Source organism: Nycticebus coucang, chromosome 2, assembly GCF_027406575.1.
Source record: "Nycticebus coucang isolate mNycCou1 chromosome 2, mNycCou1.pri, whole genome shotgun sequence".
Lineage (NCBI taxonomy): Eukaryota > Metazoa > Chordata > Mammalia > Primates > Lorisidae > Nycticebus > Nycticebus coucang.
The window spans coordinates 180,578,586-180,599,179 of NC_069781.1; the positions used below are offsets into that span (position 1 = coordinate 180,578,586).

At 49.8% G+C, this 20,594-nt stretch overlaps 1 protein-coding gene across 3 annotated transcripts in view; it reads left to right on the plus strand.

Annotated features, from left to right (window-relative positions):
- Positions 1 to 3,155: 3,155 nt before the first annotated feature.
- The window catches only part of WFDC1 (WAP four-disulfide core domain 1), a 29,607-nt gene continuing 12,168 nt past the window's right edge, over positions 3,156 to 20,594 (plus strand). For 2 of the 3 annotated variants that reach the window (XM_053553544.1, XM_053553534.1), the window contains exons 1-2: positions 3,156 to 3,590; positions 18,040 to 18,223. In XM_053553544.1, coding sequence (XP_053409519.1) covers positions 3,444 to 3,590; positions 18,040 to 18,223 — 331 coding nt within the window. In that variant the 5' untranslated portion in view covers positions 3,156 to 3,443. The remainder of the gene's footprint in view (positions 3,591 to 18,039; positions 18,224 to 20,594) is intronic. The other variant, XM_053553528.1, reaches the window with a different exon arrangement.

A 20,594-nucleotide genomic window follows, 5' to 3' on the forward strand; every position in this document is an offset into this window, starting at 1 on the left:
GCCCAAGGTCACACAGCTGGGAAATCTCAGAGCAGGAGTCTAAACCAAGTAGGCTGGCTCCAGAATCTGTATGCTTAACACTACTTAACATTGCCATGTCGACCTTACCCTCAACCCTGGCTTTGGCCTTGGCTTTGACCTCTATCTACACATAGGAAAAAAAGAAAGACTCCATTGGTTATCCCTGGATATGTGCATGTTAAAGATTTTCTTTATTCTTTCCTCTGTTTTCTGTTATCTGCTAATAAATGTGCATCACATAACTAAAAAAAATTCTGGATCGAAGATTAGATATGGAGGTTGGGGCAAGTGAGGTGTTAACCGTGAGGCCGGGATCTGAGCCTGTGTGTAGTCGGAAGGTGATGGTCACCTTAGTTGAGAAGGTTGGAGAGTTAGAGAGGGAGCTTGATATCACGGACCATCACTACTGAATAAAAACATAACTCGAGCCACGTGGGCAACTGTGAATTTTCTAATATTCAGGTAAAACAGTAAAAAGAAACTAGTACAATTAATTCAGTAATGTATTTAATTCAACACAGTAGAGCTTAAATATTAGCAGTTCAGTGCATATTCCTAATAAAATATTTACATTATTTTTTTCCATAAGTTTTTAAAATGCTGTTTGTTTCATGCTGACAACAGATCTCCATTCAGACCGGCCACATCTCACATGCTTGGTCATCACCCATGACAAGGGACTGCCAAGCTGGACAGCACAGAACGATGGCCAGTCGAGCCATCCAGCAGGTGGGCGGACAGTGTTATGGGCAGTTCACTCATTTCACTGTGTTTGCAGAGCCCCTGTGCCAGCACTGCTGTAGGCGCTGGTGACTCCAAAGCGAACAAGCAGACCCCCCAAAAGTGGTCCACATAAAGCTGGTATCCTGGCGTGGAAAGATAGACATTAAAAGAACAAAATAAAGCAAAATAAGTAAATCAGATGTTGGTTAGTATGAAGAAGCATAGAGCCAGGAGGGCCATCAGGAGTCCCACTGGTAGGGGAATTGTGGTTTTAAATCCTGGGGTCAGAGAAGACCACACCGAGAAAGCGACCTCTGAGCAACAATGTTGAGAGGGTGACTGGTAGAAGAGCATTCCACAGCATTCCAGGTGGAGGGCGCTGCAAGGACACAGGTGTGGGGTCTGGAAGGACCAGCAAGGAGGCTGAGGGAGGTCATCTGGAGTGTCATCTACCCAGAGGGAGGGGAGTTGGCGCTCTTGGCAGAAACGGGGCCACCCAGGGAGAGAAAGACCAGGAAATGGGCCAAGAATATAACATGGACGTGGACAGGAAACGCCTACATGTTCAGGAGAAGGCAGAAGAGACAGAGGCTGAGCAGGAAGCAGGTGGGCGGTGTTGCCCGACTTAGGAGCTCAGGACCCCAGTTCCAAGCAGCAGAACAGTTCATGACGGGGGCCTGGGGAGGGGTGGCGAGTTCCTGGGGTGCAGGGTGAGGGTAGGTGAGGATATTCTCCCAACAGCAAGTCTGTTCTAGCCACGGATCCTCGTGCAGCCACAGCGGGGCCTCACGGCAAACCTGCAGGGTAGGCAATAGCTCCACACCCCTTTTTACAGATGAGGAAAGAGGCATGGGGTGGGGGGCGCAGCACAGCCTACTCCCAGTGATCCTGCTGAGTGGTGACCAGCTCCCCCACCTGTGTCCATGTGAATAAGCAACCTTGGCAGCATGGAGGGGGATGGAAGCTGTACCCCAAAGAGCTCAAAAAGAAGAGGGACGGCAGCACCTGCACTGGGCTCCTAGATGGCTCAGCTGATATTTTCAGGGTGCAGGAATGAAGGAATATTCTAGAATCTAGGGTAAGGTAAGGCAAGTGAGGCATCTAGGGCACAAACTTCAGGGGGTGCTTGCTCTCAGCATTTGCTCATGTGCGCTTACGTCACTCTACAGGGAGGCCTCTGTCAGGTTTGCCCTGCTCTCAGGTGAGCGTCCTGGCCTCTCTGCGCACCTGTGAGACCCACACATTAAATGGCAGGGAGGCTTCACACGGCAGTGCACACAGACTGCAGGGATTTACTGCCATCGTCATTCGCCAAAAGGCTGAGAAAGGGCTCAATGATTCTGCCCACCCCTGGTCAGCGGGTGGGAGGTCAGCGTCCCCAGGGAGGCAGGCGCAACCTTTACAGAGCACTCGCTCTGTGCCAGCACCAGGCATGGCCGGCAACATACCCTGTTGCCCCACCAGGACCTTGGGAGGAAGGTGCTTCTACACACCCACGTCACAGATGAGAAAGCTGAGAACCAGTGGGCAGAAGATGCGTTCCAGCACCTCTCAGAGACTGAGCCTGGACTCAGCCCAGGCGTGCCTGTGCCTAGAGCTTGGGGCCCTTGAGCTTCCCCTGGGGTGTTCCCCAGAGGTCAGATGGACCTGATTCCAGCCTCTCCTCTGCTGCTGCTGCTGCTGCTGCTCAACTCATGGCGGGACATACCTCTGCCTCCTCATCTGCGAAATGGGTGTGGAAACTAGTGTCTTGGATGTGCGGAGAACAGGAATGGAATATAACATCTGTGAAATGTCGAGTCCTGTATAAAACACACACACATACCAGCTAACTACTTACACATACATGTCAACTGCTCCACGTGCAGTTTCACTTAAATAGCACCAGAAACAAGGCTGTAGGAACTCTCCCCACGCCCATGTCAGAGAGGAGGGAACCAGGGTGCCGGGGTGGGCGTCAGTCATTCTCCCACCGGCAGCACCACCGGCCTGTGCTGTCTCCCTAAACAAGTCTTCACAGTTGTCAGCCCAGCTCAAAACTTGGACGGGTTCTGGAGTTTCAAAGAGAGGAAGGGTGGAGGGAGGGTGATTGGTGGGTCCACACCTACCGTGCATCCTGGAAGGGTACAGGTGCAATTTAATAAGTGTAGAGTATAAGGGTTTGAACATAATAATTAAGAAAATGCCACAAAGGCTATGTTAACCAGTTCAGTGAAAATATTTCAAACTGTATATAAAACCAGCGCATTGTGCCTCATGATTGCACTATTGTACACAGCTATGATTTCATTAAAAAAAAAAAACTTGGACGGGGAGCAGCCAGGCCCCCACCCCCTGCCCCAGCCCGCGGGCGCCGTCCTGGGGGGGGCCCAGCCTGTAAGGAAGTGCAGAGACAGGGCCACTCCCGTCCACGTCTCCGGGCAGGCCCGGTGCCCCCTCCTGCCGCCGCCCGCGGAGCTGCCTGGGCTGCAGACGCCCTGGTGGACATCTCGGGGGCAGACGTTATAGGGCAAACTAAAAATAACCCGGCAGGCCGGCCGCCGGGGCGGAGGGGGCATGTGTTGGGCGTGGACACTTGATCCGAGGGACCCAGCTGAGTGCAGCTAAGACAACTCGGCGACCGTGCACACTTGGGTTCCCACTGCTGCCCCAGAGGGGTCCCTCGCCCGGTGTCTGCGAGGTCGCTCCCCTTGGAGGAAATGCCTTTCGCCAGCCTGGGGAGGGGCAGCCGCCGAGGAAGGAAGGTCGTCTGGGCTCTGAGCTTCCTGCTACTTCTCCTGGAAGCCAGTTCTGCTAAGAATGTCTGGAAACGGGCATTGCCTGCACGGCTGGCCGAGAAATCGCGAGTAAGTGGGGGTCGGGAGGCTGGGCAGCCTCTGCAGCTGGGGGCGGAGAAGCCATCCCCAGACGCGGCATCCCTGTGTCCCCCAAAACGTGGCGGGGCAGGCGTCTGTATCTGGGTGTGTCGGAGTCCAGGGTGGGCAGGCGGGACTCGCTGCCCTCAGAGCCTCCCCGCCTGCAAGCAGAGCCTCCGCGGATGTGCGGGAGAGGGGTCCCTTGCTTTTGACTCGCCACCAAAGTACTGAAAACAGCACCTTATTTAAGAGTGCAGAGACAAGTTTGCGTGTGTAAGTGTTTTGTGTGCACCACCACCAATAACTGTGAAATTCAGTGATATGTTCATGCTGTTATTTATTCCTTCAGCAAACATTTAGCTGAACGGCTATGGGGAAGATGCTGTGTGGGGTCCTGTGGGTTTAAGACGAAGGAGACGCCGGCTTCCGCCCTTGAGACTGGCCTTGACATGGCACAGGCATTCATTCTGGTGACACACGGTGGCAGAGCAAGGGAAAGCAAGACCTAGCGAGTGGTGAGAGCCATGTGCCCTGGCGGCAGGTGTCTGGGTGAGAATCCAGGCTCTGCTACTCGGCAGCTGTGTGGCTTCAGGCAAGTTGTTTGACATCTCTGAACACCAGCAGTCTTATCTGCAAAAGCCAGAGCAATGAATGTATCCACTCAACAGATACGTTTTGGATGCCACTGTTTACCAGGCACTGTTCTAGGCTGTGGGGAGACAGACGTGGATTCTCTGCCTGGGAACTCAGGGCATAGAGGGACAGCAGTGAGTAAGTGAGGGATCAAAGGGAGACATAAGCTTGACAGCTGAAGACAGAAAAAAAACAGGAAGGGGACTAGGAGAGAGAATGGGGATGGGGAAAGGTGTCATTTGAGGTTCTCCCCGGTCCCCTAGGGAGCAGCAATCCACAGGGGCAGAGTACGGCAGGATGTCTGAACTAGAGGGTTCAAGAAGGTAACTCTTGTCATATGAGCAATGTTTAAGTGACTCAATATGAACAAAGCCCTTAGCACCTGGCAAGTGATTGATGCAGCTTGGTGTCTGTTAATCACATAATTGTGACATAGGCTGGTGCCGAGGAATGCAGGCTCCTTGGGGTGGAGATGGACACTGTCTCACTTAGTGCTGTGTTCCCGGAGCTGCTGTTCTGTCAGCACCTGGAACCTGCTTGTGGGTGAGCTCTGAGCACGTGCAATGGCAGCACAGACAAATGCGCGCGAAGCTCTGCCCCAGGAGCATCAGAGAGGCTACAGGGTTAGAGACATTAGGCTCAGGGTTTCAAAGGATGAATAGGAGTTCACCAGATGGAGATGATGGAGAAAGGGGTGTTTCACGACCCCAGGCATGATTTGCTGCCTGAAACTGTATTCTGGCTAATCTGGGCCTCTGGGACTCACACTCTTCAGGTTGGGCAGGTACCTATGGGAAGAGTCAGGAGGCTGCAAATGAGTGGAAAAGAATAGTGGAAAATGAAGTGATGGTAAGTGTTTGGAGAAGGGAGAGCTCACATGAAATAGTACAGTCAGCAAAGGCTTCCTGGTGGAGGTGCCCAGAGATGGGAGAGGGATTAGGAATTAGGAGGAGAAAAGACATCCAGTTTTCTTAAACACAGCCATGACCGCAAGTCAAATCACCTACAATTACAACATTAAAAAGAAAGGAAGGAACTACTCACCATTAGAAAAGCATTGCCATCTCATCGTGTTGCTGCATTTTGCTTTTCTCTCTGCTCTTGGGGTTTTTCATGTCTGCTGCATCTGTGAGCTTCTCTTCTAGCTCCTTATTCAGGGGCCTCACAGTCACAGCAGGAGCATTTACACCTTGGGAATTGGCCACAGCTACACGTGGAGAGCTGTTGGATCTCCTCTGAGCAGCACATGGCTGTGTGCATCCTGTCCCCTGGCTCCCATGTTCTCACCTTCCCCAGTCCCACCTCTCAGCAGAGCAACTGTTGTTTATGGGGCTGGTCTCTCGTCAGAGTGAAGCTGGTCAATTTCCTGAATGCTGTTTATGCTTCGTGCCCAAGCACACAGAGGCAGCGCCAGAGAGAAACACACTGGCCTTATGTTCCCATGGGAGGCCCTGATGAGAGGCTTCTAATGAGAAGTCCCAGGTCTGCTGGGCCTCCAGCTCTGTGACCTCCAGTGAATCCTTCTCTCTGAGCCTCGGTTTCCTCATCTGCAGCATGGGACTTCATTCCCTGTGCACTGTATTTAAAAATACACTAGAAAATAGTATTTACCAGGCCAACAAAACAGAGACAGAGTGTCTCTGTTTATAAATGGTCCACTAACTTTTCTGGGGAGCGTGGAATTGGTTCTGTGGAGCTGCTGTTTTTGGCTTTTCTGGCAAACCCATAAGAACAATTCCTTCCTGAGTGTCAAGCCAAGTGTTTGCCACGTGTTAGCTTTTGGGGTCCTCTCAACAAATCCCCCAGGTAGGGCCCATTGCAGCCAACACGCCGGCCTGGGAACTAAGCAGGACAATACCTCCTGTCTTTGTGGCTGTGGATCTGTTTACCTCTAAGGGCCCACTCAGGGTAGCTGGAAATGGTTTGTACCCTCCCCAGAGGTGGCCACCCTGCCCAGGGGTTGTGAGGGGCTGCAGCAGCCGGGAGCAAGGGGTAATTTTGCAATTCCTCTGCCTAGAGGCACCCCTTATGGTCACAAGCACCAAGGCCCCGTAGGAGCCAGCAATGGCCCATACACAGTTTTCCTCACTTTCCCCCCAGCATTTCTGTGAGCTCCTAAGAGCCCTCCAACATTACCTTTTTGTTTTTTGCCAAGACAGCAAGAGTGGGAGAGACAAGTGGGCCGGAGCTCTGCTCTCACCGTGTCCTAAGTCCTGACGCCTTCCCCATTTACCTTCTTACTGTAAGCACCTGCTCCTGCTGGCCTGAGGCTTCCCAGGTGCCCGAGCACGCCCAACCTGCAGGCAGGACAGACCCAGTTGCTGGGGATGTAGCACCATAGGAAGAGGCTTCTGTGCTTCTCCTATGATACTCCTGGGTTTGAGCACCTGCTCCCTGGAAGTCATTTGCATATCAGCACCCCCCAAACTGGCTCCTTCCCTTTCCTCCCTCACTCCCCCCCCACATGGAGCTTCCTGGGATTCCCTCCCAAGTGGACTATTCTACTCAAATTCTAGTCTTAGTTCTGAATTATGGGTTGAATTATGTTCCCAAAAGATACTCACCTAAGCCCTAACACCTCGTATCTATGAACGTGACCTTATTTGGAAATAGGTCCCTATATGTATAATGAGCTAAATTATGATGCTGGAGTAGGGTGAGTCCTTAATCCGATTCCACCAGTGTCCTTATAAGTAGAGGAGAAGAGAGGCAAACGCATAGACACCCAGAGAGAAGGCCGTGTGAAGACAGGCGGACGCTGGAATGCCACATCTGCAAGCCCAGGAGCATGGAGGATCATCAGCAAGGACCAGAAGCAGGAGCGAGGCATGATTTTCCCCGCAAAGCCTCAAAAGAAAAGCACCCGCCCTGCTGAGACCTTGGATTCAGACGTCCAGCTTCCAGGGCTGTGGGGAATATGTTTCTGCTGTTTTAAGCCACCCAGGTGGCTTGTACTTCAGCCCCGTCTGCTTCTGCAGATGGAGGCATTTGGGTTCTGTGCTTACAGCCGGCAACTCTGACAGAAGGACATCTCACAGATAAGGAAATCCAGGCCATGGTGGAGAGTGAGTCACCCCTGCCTTTCTGGCCAGGGTCGGGCGAGGCCATCACTGTATCCCCCGAGTGCTGGGGCCTCTCCCTGCTCCTTGGAGGATGTGCAGTCACATCCCTGAAGGACTCCATCTTCAGGACCAACAAGGGGCCTCCATTTCGGGGAGCAGGGGCTGCTCCTGGACCCCAGCAGAGCCCTGAGTCCACCTGGGTGCTGGAAAAGGGGACAGGTCATGCTAAAGTGAAAACACATCCAAACAGCTGGGCCATAGACAGGCTTGGCCACACCTCGGAGTCCAGCTCAGAGCCTGGTGCAGACCTGTGGATGGCAGGAAGGAGCAGCGTGACCTGCAGGGCTCTGGGGCAAACCACTTTCTCCTCTCGGGCCTGGGCTTCCTCTTCTGTGGTTCCAGGCCTGAAACTCCAGGGGGAAATGTGCAAGGGAAGAAGTGTCCCAGGCCCCCAAGTGGCTGTAACTGGGGAGAGGGAGGCAAGGAAGGACATCCCAGGACAGGTACCCTCAGCAGTATGTTTACTGCCACAAGGTGGAGGCGGCCCCGAAAGAAGCTTGTCACCAAGGCCACATGGCGTATGGTAGTCCTTGAATGGAATCTCCGGAACGGACACTTTCCCAGGGGCAGGAGTAGACCAGAGGCTGTCAGGGGCTGGGGGTGGGAGCACCACTTAAGGAGAACAGCTTCTGCCGGGGGTGGTGTGAAAGCTTTAGAAATAGAAGGTGATGGTTGCACAGCACTGTGCATCTAATTAATGCCACTGGATGCACTCTTAAAATGGTGGAAATGGAAAATAGTATACTATCAATATATCTATCTTACCTCGATAATTTTTTTTGGTCTTTTTGTTGTTAGTTTGCAGTTTTTGGCTGGGGCTGGGTTTGAACCCGCCACCTCTGGTATATGGGGCCAGCACCCTACTCTTTGAGCCACAGGCGCCGCCCAACCTTGATAATTTTTTTAAAAGCAGGAAATTTGACATAGCTCTTAGGAATCTTGGACAGCACGTGAAGTACCCATGAGCTGGGGGAATGATTGAAGGGATGGTGTCCCCAGCATGGCAGGCACTCAGCAAATTCCCACTCACAGCACCAACTCCTGGGTCACATGTCATCTTAGCCTCATGCTAACCTCCTTGGAGAGCCTTGCCCTAAACGCACCCCGTTTAGATTTCCCTTAAGTGTTTTTGTAACATCCTGATTTTTCCTTTATAGAATTTGGCTCCATTATTATCAATAGTATTTGTTGAATTTTTCACTAACTACTTTTGCAGATAAATAAAACAAAAGAGCAATTAGTTCGCTTTATCTGCATGATGTTTTTTGTAGTATCTGTTCCTTGTCCTGGCACCGAGCCACATGAGGACAGAGACAGTTTCATCTAGTTCAACCTGACAGTCCCCATATCCAACCCAGTACCTGAAATATAGTAGGCCCGGGAATTACAAATTTACTATTGAATGAATGAATACATTGTGTTAAACCTCTCAGAGCAGAAGGAATGGAAGATTCTAGAAGACTCACAGGTGCACTGATTAACAGCAGCATTGACTGAAGGAGCTGGTTGAGTTTGCAGTCTTGGGAGACTGGTTTTGTGAGGATCCCTCTGAGGAAGTCTCATTAACCTTCCACCAAATTCTGCCCCCAGAGCGCAGTGCTGAGGGCCCCGGCCATCAGGAAATGGCATTCATCAACTCATGCTGAACTCCAAGCCCTCTGCTCCAGGGAGACACATATTTTTAGATCTTTGACGTCCAAATTCCAAAGGAAGAGCAAGTAATGCTTACAGGAAAATTGGCTTTCTTCCTCCGCCAAGCAAACCCAGCCCTGGGATGCATTTTTATTGGTCTGGCCGTTAAGTTGCTGGAACATCCCAAAGAAGGATAAACTCTTGCAGGCAGAATGAATGGGGGAAATGCACGGAGGGAGAGGTGTGGGTAAATTGGGGGCAGCTTTGGAGATTGGATTCTTTTTCCCTAAATGGAAGTGGTCTCAACAATTTTTCTTCTGATTACTAAAATAGTTTGTTTACGGTAACAAAAATTCAAACCATACAGAAAGTTACAAAGAAGTAAAAATGATCTCGATTCTTCCCCCAATACGTAAGCTCTGTTAACCTTGTGTGTGTGAATACTTTTCTGTGAAGCAGTTATACATAGCACATATTTTTTTTCTTAGTAGTATTTTATTAATACTGCTTTACATTATTTTTTATTGAGATCAATGTTCATAGTGTACAATTCGGGGGTTTTTAGTACATTCACCGAGTTGTACAACCGTCATGGCTATCTAGCTCCAGAACCTTCCCGTCACCCTTAAATAAAACCCATACACCATCAGCAGTCACACTCCATTCCCTCCTCCCTCCAGTCCCCGGCCGCCACCAATACCTGCCTCTGTCTCTATGGATTTGCCAGTCCTGGACATTTCATATAAAGAGAATCGTACAATATGTGGTATTTTGCATCTGGCTCGTTTATAGTGCTTATAGCCTGCATTTTCACTCTCTAGCATATGGCGAGTGTGTTAATACGGTAGATCTGAGTCCTCTCTTCAAAGGTCTAATGCTCTGATGTCCAGATGTGCTGTTATTTATTTGGCCAGCCTCCTCTGTGTGGACATCCTGGTTGTTTACTTTAGTGGAAACTGGACGTGGACTCGTGGAGCTGGGCTTCCCACTGAAGAAGCCAGAACTGGCATTTCCTTAGCCCGCTTCCTGAGGGTATCAGCAGCTGCATGGCTTTGCAGATAAATCCATAGGAGCCTCCAAAAGTATCTCCCTGAGGAGTAAAAAATAGTCACCAGGCCGAAAACCTTAAGGGAAACTTCATCCAAATGCAAATGTGGAACCTTCCTGTCTGCGTCGTGCCAAGAACTTACGTTTGGTAGTTATTTGGAAATGTACTTACTATGCAGAACCCTAGCAGGAATGAAAATTAGACCTGGGGATCCTGGGTTGTTCTGTGATGTTCGTGAGGATGCTGCCAGTCCGGGCAAGCCACCCCATGTCTCAGAGGGATTTAACGTGCCATTCTTTTGTTTTTCATCTGAGTGGCTCCGTGAGCTGGGAGGGGAGGGCTGGCTGGGGCTGGTCCACAGGAGGGCAGAGGGCAGGGGCTTCTAAGAGGAAGGCGACCCCAGACTCAGGGAACAGGAAGAAATTCACTGGAAAGGTTTGCAAGCAACTCCTAGGTCCAGGCTGATGCGGGGAGTCGGACAGATGCAGGTTTGAATCCTGCCTCTGCTGCCCGAGAACGGCACGGGCTTGGGCAAATACCTTTAATTTTTCTGCCTCAGTTTCTTCATTGGTAAAGTGAGTTAATATTATAGCAGCATCCACAGAGGATTATACACGCACTGAGATTCAATATGGCAGGATCTAGCTCAACACGGGCACACAGTAAGAGCTTAATCAATGCTGCCTCCTCTGCCCAGGTTCTAAGCCTGGCACTGCCCCATCCAGTGACCATGTGCCTCAGTTTCCTCACGTAAGCAATAGGACCTACCCAAGAGAGCTGGAGGCTATTTCAGACAGTTCTCAGCAGTGCTGTGCACATTAAAGGGGCAGCTGTGTCCACACATCCCCTTTCTCTTAGGAACTCTGCGAGTTGTTGTCCCTGCTCTTATCCAGAAACGACGAGGTCATCACGTCCTGGGTTCCATGGTGCTGGTGGTTTGTGCCACTGTGCCTTCAGGCCCCGCCTAGAATAGAGCTCCTCGGGGCAGGGACAAGCCCTGGCGTTTCTTTTGCATCCACCTGAGCCTCCAACCAGAAGCTGTGGAGTTGGTGATGCTCAGGGCATCATCAGTGGGTGACTTGAAGGAGGGAAGCAGGAGAAATAAAGGGTGCTGGGGACAGATGAGGAATGGAGGTGCCAGGAGTTGAGCGGAATGTGACAGATCCTGGCTACGGAACGATGGGCTTCTGAATCCATTGAGTCTCAGAAATAATAAAAGTAACAATAATAGCACAAACCATGGATTGGCATCGTCAAGGCCGAGCACAGCACCACACAAGGGCATCCCCTTTGACAAGCACTGCAAATGCCTGCATCAGGGGCTAATTTGTGCCCATTTTGCAGATGAAGAAAACAGAGGCTGGGATAAGTGAGTGATTTTCCTGTATAATCACACAGCTACAGGGTTCACTGGTCTGATTCCTGTATCTGGTCCTAAGTTCTTGCCCCAAAAGATGGGGAGGCTTTAGCTGGGCACAGAGTGGAGGAAGAGACCCCAGAGGAGGGAATAGGGGGGAAGCCTCCAAGGCAAGGAGGAACATGGACTCTCAGCAAGTCTTCAGAAATGAAGGATGGCTGATTCCCGATTTGTGTTCCAAATGCCCCACTGGACTCATGTCCAGATTCAGGGGGTCGATGCTCATAAACAGTCCAGCGTCAAACAGATGCAAAGGGGTATCCCACACCCATGAAGGCCTCCTGGTCTGCAGGGCCACCTGCACATCCCCAGTTCAAAAATCAATCTATTAATGTGTGGTAGGCCCTTAGAGGGTGCCCTGCAAACAGCCAGCAAGCCGTGGCCATCACTGCCATCATTGTCATCGTCACAGCTTTCATTCAGCTGGAGAATATTTGTTGAGCACCTACTATGTTCCAGGCACTGTTCGAGGAGCCAGGGACACAAGTGAGAACCAAATCAAGTCCCTGCCTTAAGAGAACACTTTGTGGTGGGAGAAATACAGCAAACCAATGACTGCGTAAATACAAGATATAGGTGACGGGGGTTCGAAGCCACATCAGGCCAGGAGTGGGGTGCTCAGGAGGGGATGTATGAGCAGAGAGTGGGAAGAGGGGTAAGTGGGGGGAGCTGCCATTGCCAAGGCCCTGGGGCAGCTGCAGAGCTGAGCAAGTAGGGGATGGACAGAGAGGTCAGAGGAGTGGACAGGTCAGGGGCCAGTTCCAGTCTGACCATTGAGCCAAGGACTTTGGGTGTCAATCCCCTCAACCCATGGGGCCAGGAAGAAATTGGGGGGTGATATTTATTTCTTTGAGTAAAAGTCAGCTCTTTCTGGGAGCTCTGGGAAACATCCTTTGTTTAGAACCCTCCTTGGTGTCACCGTTCATGACATGAAATATTTTTCAAAAGGTTTAATCCTTTAATCTCAGCCCTTAGATGAAATCAGTTCTTTATCACCATCAGCTGTTTCAGCCATGCAGTAAATAACTCAGGAGATTTGACTTCTAAGGCGCTTATCTCTTTGTTCTCTCCAAATCCCTGAGAAATGACATTTGAATTTTCCCCAGAGAACAGTGGTACATCTAAAATTGATCTCTCTCTCTCAAAAAAAAAAATAATAAAATAAATAAAATTGATCTCTCTGCACACCCTCCTGTCCCGGGGTGCCTCTGAGAAAGTCACGGGACGGGGAGGCATCCAAGGGGGGGTGCAAAGTGTTTTGCTTCTGATCTCCAGGTTCCATTAAGTTTCACAAATGAGGCTTGGTGTAAAAACAGGCTGCATGGAAAAATAGCTTGTCCCCTTCAGTTGATGCACAGTACCTCCAGGGGGCAGGGGCAGCTGTCACGTTAGATCAGGATTAACAAAGGCGGGGCCCCCACATGGGTCCAATTTAGTTAATTCTGGAGCAAATGAACTAAGAGCTGATGACGCGGGATTTTGCCCCCTGCTTGCAGCTTGAAAATTATTGGTGACAGGATAGAAATTAGGGAGGTCTAGTAAGAAAGCAGGTGATAAAAAGACTGGTCCACGGTCTGGTCTCCCCTTTGGGGAAAATCACCACCTCCTTACACCTTGATTCCTTTATCTGTGAAGGGCCAGGGGTTGGCTGAGTGTTCATGCTGAGTGTCCATTTTTGCTTTTCACAAATTTAATGACCAATATGTAGAAGAGAGACAGATGGGGTCTCTGAGTGGCGCAGGTGTGGGGACCAGGCATGCCCCCGCTCCCCAGAAGGTCCCCCTCCCTGCTGGCCATTGCTGCTTTCGGCCCCCACCCGGTGCCTACCTGGTCTCAGGCCCTGAGGCTCCCTGGGAGCAGGGGAACACCAGGGTCTGCAGTGAGCCGACGCCACCTACAGGGCGCTGGCAGCAGCACATGGAACTTGCAGCTACAGTGACAGCCACACAGGAAGGGCTGCTGCACCACCTTGCCAGGCCCTGAAGTGACGCGCCTTTGCCCTCAGTGTGTGTGTCGGGGGGCAGTAAAAATGCAGGAGAACTCTGGCAGCGACACCCAAGCCACCCAGTAGCCTGGAGAAGGCCGCCTTGGGGAGGCTCGAAGCTGAGGGCTGAAGGGGGGTTTGGCAGGTGAGGGCCTGGGAAGAGTCTTCCAGGCAGAGGAACAGATGTGCAGATATTAAGTGGTGACACTGCTAGACCCCGTCCTGGGCCCTGTGCACGTCTTCACACATCCAGTCCACGTGGTAGCATGTGTCAGAACTTCATTCCTTGCTGTGGCTGAAGAGCACCCCATTGACAGATGGCATTTTCCTCATTTAGCAGCCACTGGACATTGGGTGGCTTTCACTTGGGTAGAAGAATAGACGCTGCTGGGAGCATTTGTGTACAGGTTTCTGTGTGGACACAAGTTTTCTCTCTGTTCTTACCAGGGAATTGCTGGATTGTATAACTCTGTAATCAGCCTCTGGAGGAACCGCCAGACTCTTTCCCACAGCGTCAGTGTGAGCGTTCCAGTCCCCCGCACCCCGGCAAACACATCCTGCCTTTTTAATGATACCCGTCCTAGTGAGTGTGATATTGTATCTCGCTGTGGTTTTGATTTGCTTCCCCGATGGCTCCGTTTTTATTTCTGATGAAATCCAGCTGACCTACTGGTTATCCCGTTGCTTGTGCTTTTGGTGTCATTTCTGAGAACTTTTGTCTAATCTAGAGTCACAAGATCGTCCTGCATTTTCTTCTAAGAGCTTTATGTACACGCAGGTCTGGTCCATTTGGGTCATTTTCTTGTGTATGGAGCGAGGTAGAGGAACGACTTCTTTCTTTTGCTTGTGGATATCCAGTTCAGCTGGCACCATTTGTTGGAAAAACTATTGAATCGTCTTGGCACTTTTGTTGAAAATTGGCAGCCTGGTTTCTGGATTCAGCGGGGACTGGACTCAGAGCCAGCTTTGCCTCTTACCCCGACTGTGTCTCTTCCCATCAACCCACTTCCCACCTTTGAGCCTCAGTTGTTTCATCTGTAAAGTTAGGGTGACTAACCCCATTTGTAAGGTGGTTGGGAGGGTTTATTCTCTCTACTTCAATTTTATTCTTTTATTCTTGTAAAGCACCATTATATAAAATTTACATGTCAGCAAACTGTTAATAGGCTAGAAAATGATATGGCTGCTATGGTTTGCATTTATATACTAAGTATTTGCCACAATTCATGTTTTAAAAACACAGACAAGTCCTATATGATATATCAACTAATTTTTAATTTTTATGTTTACATACCAGTATGCAAATATATGCATTTGTTTAAATGACATTCAGTAGAGTTTCAGTTCTATTTTGGTGTACATTTATTTAACTTTTTCATTATAGTGAGAATCATTTCCACAATTAGAATGAAAAAGTTAAATAAATGTACACACCCACATATACATACACACAAAAGGGAGATTAAAAATACTGCCCAGGGCAGTGCCTGTGGCTCAGTGAGTAGGGCGCCAGCCCCATATGCCAAGGGTGGCGGGTTCAAACCCAGCCCGGGCCAAACTGCAACAAAAAATAGCCGGTCGTTGTGGCGGGTGCCTGTAGTCCCAGCTGCTCGGGAGGCTGAGGCAAGAGAATCGTGTAAGCCCAAGAGTTAGAGGTTGCTGTGAGCCGTGTGACGCCACAGCACTCTACCCAAGGGCGGTACAGTGAGACTCTGTCTCTACAAAAAAAAAAAAAAATACTGCCCAAGTTTGTTGCAAAAATAGAACTGAAACTCTACTGAATGCCATTTAAACAAAAATTAAAAATAGGGTGGCGCTCGTGGCTCAGTGAGTAGGATGCCGGCCCCATATACCGAGGGTGGCGGGTTCAAACCCAGCCCCGGCTGAACTGCAACCAAAAAATAGCCGGGTGTTGTGGCAGGCGCCTGTAGTCCCAGCTACTCGGGAGGCTGAGGCAGGAGAATCATGGAAGCCCAAGAGCTGGAGGTTGCTGTGAGTCCTGTGACATCATGGCACTCTACTGAAGGCGGTGACATCATGGCACTCTACTGAGACTCTGTCTGTACAAAAAAAAAAGATTAAAAATACCAGAAAGTATAAAGAATTTTTTAAAAATCACACAATTCTACCACCAAGTGCTAATCATTGTTATGACTACTTGGGGGCATATGTGTCCTGTATTCATTATTTTTCCCTTTTGCTTTTATATGGACCAGAGGGTGCCAAAAATATATATACACATTTTAAGCAAGGAAAAAACAGTATTAAAATTGTAATTCTCAGCATATGCCAATAGCGTTTGTTACCCTGTGTACTTACTGTAGCTAGTGTTTCTTGTAGTTACAGAAGGCAAATGTGATTTGGGCGTTACAATACACACACACAGTTTTAAATAGAGAGAGGCAGGTGCACATATTTGAGATCAGACTACATATATCATTTTATATCCTGCTTTTTTACACACAAATATGCGTTTTTGTTGTTCATTAAAAATTCTTTATAAATATTTTTATTAATAAAGTTAAAAAAATTAATTGTATTCTCTAAATTGAAAAAGTAATACGTACATGGTAAAAAAGAAATACATGGAACCAGTTCAAAAGTATATAATGAAAAGAGATTTCTCTGAGCTTTAGAACCTAATTCTTCTCTCCAAAGGCAATTTTTTTCATAATGATGTCTCATGTAATCTTGTGTATCTTCCCCAAAATGTTCTAGGCCTATACTATAGATATATATTATATATATAACATTTTTTTTTAAAACATAGGTGCAGAGCTTATAAACTGTCTGCACCTCCCTTTTCTCATGAAGCACCACATCCTGGTCATTAGCACATTGAGTTTTACTTCATTTTTTGGTTGATGATGTGAGGGCCAGGTTTTAGGCTGAGTTCTGCTCTGGTCTGCAGGCAGGCATTATTTACTGGGCATATAGTACAAGGAGGTAGGATTTCCAAATATGTATATATCGGAGGAGGATTTGGGGAGTAAATAGGTAAAGCATTTGAGACAAAAGGAATAGTTTAGGACAAACCAGAAGGTGTGGCAGGATGATTTTTTTCCCAATTAGTCCACATCTCACTCTGCACCTGTGTTCACGGCACGTATGTGTGTGAATGTGTGTGACCTGCCCACTACACGTCTCATTTTCAAATCCACAAGCAAAACTGTGTTAGCAGCAGAGATGGAGGCTGGTGCAGAGGGTGGCCTGGTGGATTCTATGCTCAACCTCCACTCTGAAATGCACATTTTGTAGCCCACTCACCCTTGTTCTTGTGTGTTAAATACAGTAGCGTGTCTTATCGTTTAATTCTTTTTTTTTGAGACAGAGTCTCACTGTGTCGCCCTGGGTAGAGTGCCGTTGCATCGCAGCTCACAGCAACCTCAAACACTTGGGCTTAAGCAATTCTCTTCCCTCAGCCTCCTTGTGGTAGGCACTTCAGGTGCCTACCACAACACCTGGTTTTTTTTGTTGTTGTTTAGCAGGCCTGGGCCGGGTTTGAACCTGCCAGCCCCCAGGTAGGTGGCCGGCGCCCTAACCACTGAGCTATGGGCACCGAGCCAAGTTTAACTTTTTATTGAAATGTCATAGAAAAGTACATACAAGTGTGCCACTCCACAAACCCTCAGAAAGTAAACACACTGTGTGCCCAGCACCCAGATGGAGAAACAGAGCAGCCAGCCCCCAAAGACCCACCAGTCACTGCCACCAGTGACCAGTTCCTGACTTGTCACATCAACTTTGCCTGTTTCTCAACTATAAGTGAAATCACGGTGTGTGTTCTCTTTTGAGCTTTTCTCTCCTCAATATTATGTTTGTAAGATTTATTCAAGTCATCTTGTGTATTTATTCATTCCAAGTGTGATCTGTAAATTCTCAAAGCTCTATAAAAATGTATAGGTTAGAAGAAATCTGTATGTATGAATAAGGCCTGACACAGGAGCTCACACCTATAATCCCAGCGCTTTGGGAGACTGAGGTAGGAGGAGCACTTGAGGCCAGGAGTTCAAGACCAGCCTGGGCAACATCACAAGACCTTATCTCTACCCTCTACAAAAAAAAAAAAAAAAAAATTAGCCCAGGTGGGCGTACCTATAGTCCCAGCTACTCAAGAGGCTGAGGCTGGAGAATTACTTGAGCCCAGGAGTTTGAGGCAGCTGTAAGCCAAGAATCTGGCCACTGCACTCCAGGCTGGGCAAGAGGGGCTCTGAAAAATAAAAAAGAAAGAAAGAAAGATAAAAACCTGTATGTACTTATTGTACCCTCAATGAATCTCCAACAATAAAAAAAAAAACCTGTATGTACACATAGAACTGTACGTGTATATGCATGTATACAAATATATACCGTATATAACATATATATATTTCCCACAGGAAAATACAACTTCTCCAGCAAACAGACCAAGATCCTTCTACCCTTGTACATTGGGCCTTTGGGCAGTTTGGTTGGCTCTGGGCTGTAACAAAGAGGAGGGCAGTATCTTTTCACCCTCCCAGCCACCCTCCCAGAGGGATCGCGTGTGCCATGGTCCTGGCGCCCACCTGGGGGCTGGGAGGGACCCAAGGCGCCCAATGGCCTGATGCCCCCCTCTCCTGCAGGCCGAGGAAGTGAGCGGCCCCCGACAGCCCCGCGCAGACCGCTGCCCGCCACCCCCGCGGATGCTGCCCCCCGGCGCCTGCCAGGCCAAGCGGTGCCAGGCGGACTCCCAGTGCCCGCGCCACCGGCGCTGCTGCAACAACGGCTGCGGGTACGCCTGCCTGGAGGCCGTGCCGCCCCCTCCAGGTAGGCTGGAGGGGACACCGACCGGTACCCTGAGCTGTCCGGGGGTGGTGGGGGGAAAGTCCAACTTGGAGGAAGGAGCTGGGCCACCTGCGTGCGCTGGCCACTACCCTCCTACCTTCTTTGCCTCCTACGTGGGATGGGGCAGGCAGTGACTCCTGGAGCAAGCACCCTGCTGGGCTCACCGAGCACCCCCATGCCAGGGACGCCCCTCCCGGGAAATGCCACCTCCTATGAGGATAGTGTGGAGGCAGGCACTCCCAGCTGCCCACAGTCCAGGAGACCCCCCTCCAAGGAATGTGCCACCTCCTCTGAAGATGGGGGTTGGGTGAGAGTTCTCACTTAAAAAAATTCTGGCTTGGCACTTGTAGCTCAAGCAGATAGGGTGCCAGCCACATACACCAGAGCTGGCAGGTTCCAATCCACCCTGGGCCTGCCAAACAACAATAACAACTACAACCAAAAAATAGCAGGGCATCGTAGCAGGCACCGATAGTCCCAGCTACTTGGAAGGCTGAGGCAAGAGAATCACTTACGCCCAAGGGTTGGATGTTGCTGTGATCTGTGATGCCACAGCACTCTACCCAGGGCAACATAGTAAAACTCTGTCTCAAAGAAAATAAAATCCAGACTGGGGGCCTTTCTTTAAAATATCAGACCACATTGGGCTGGAGTCTTGGGTGGCCGCAAGTGGGCTGGATGGAGTCTTGGGTGGTCGCAAGTGGACGGGGTCCTCTAGTTTCCTACTGACCCTACCTGGCCCATTTCGCTCATATGCCTGGCCCTGGAGGCATCTGAGATGGAGACTGGGTGTGACCTAGAGAGGCGGAGGACAAAGTCCTGGGTTTAAATCCACTGGCCAGCTGTCACTTCCTTTAGTCTCCTCTCCTGTAAAACAGGCTGAAATGAACACTGCCTGGAAGCATTGGAGCAGCCGGAAGAGCCCAGCGGGGTGTGGGGCTTGGAGCAGGTGTTTGTTGGATCCTAGTGCTGATTTCCTGGGGAGGAGCAGTCCTCAGGATTCATCCTTGGCAGGGAGGAGTTTCGGATCCCTTTGGGGAGGTTTAGACGGAGTGGGAGGGAAGCCCATGGTGGGACACTTAAGTAGGGGTGGACAGAGAGCTATTTCCTGGGTGGGGAAAAGGTGACCCTAAGTGGTACTTGACGGGGCAGTGAGGGTTTCTCCACCCTCCGTTCTGTGCAGGCAGAGGCTACAGATAACAACAGCCTGTTTGATAGGTTTCAGATAACCTTCCTGCAGAGGCTGCGGGTTCCCATAGGCCTTAATTACTGAGGGTGGCTCTTGGAAGCTATCCCCAAAACCTCCTTTCAAGGCTGAGAGGAGAGTTGGAGAAGGCAAGAATGGCCACACTTTGCTCATGGGAGTGTGGTCAAGGAGCTGACAAGAGACTCAGCACCCTTAATAATGCTCGCAATTAATCTTGTAATGCTCGGTAAAAACAGAATGGGACTGAGTTCTGCCTGTGAGCACCTGCTGTTCAAGGCCAGCCGCCTCTCCCCCACCCCCAGCCTTCATAACAAAGAAAAATGGTGCCCCCTCCTGGTGGAAGAGCACATAAAGGCAGCCTCCACGGGGTGGGCAAATCAGAAAAAGTGACTTCCACTGGAATGCAACCTGGCATAGGGGTTCTAGACTCGCCTGCAAACTACACAACTGTACACGGCATCCCCCATACACGATCTCGTTTCATGCTCACACAGCTCCATGACGTAGACTGTTATCAGATCTATTGTGCAGCTGAAGACACTGGAGCTCAGAGAAGTTGAATCACTCATCCAAGGTCATACACCAGGCGCAGCCGCAGTTTCAGTATAGTTGTCTCACAATAAAAGCAAGTGTCAATTGCCTTAGGCCCTGAGTGCAGGGACCTGGGACGCCTGCTTCATCACCTGGACCCACGTATGCGGTCCTGCATTGCCCAGAACATCCTTCCCCCAGAATGGCTCATAGCTTCACCTCCTTTAGTTAGACCTTTGTGCAGAGGGTACTTTTTCTCAGGAACAATTTTCCTCTTGAAATGGCAAGAGGAAAATCCTCCCCCCTCACTCCATCCCTGTTTAATTTCTCTCTGTAGCGTGTTCTGGAAGATTGTTTTACTTGTTTGTCCATTGCCTGTTCTCCCCACTTGGAGGTCAGCCCCGCAGGGCAGAGTTTTTATCTGTTTCATTCACTGCTCTATCCCCAGCACCTCTCATGGCCTCTGGACACAGAAGAGGTACCCGGTCAATATCCAATCATTTATTCATTCACTGACCAGGAGGAAGAGCAGTCAAACCATAAGTTAGTGATGATAATGATAATGGTATCATTGATATCGTGGTTAACATTTGGGGTTGGATAATTCCAGTTGGC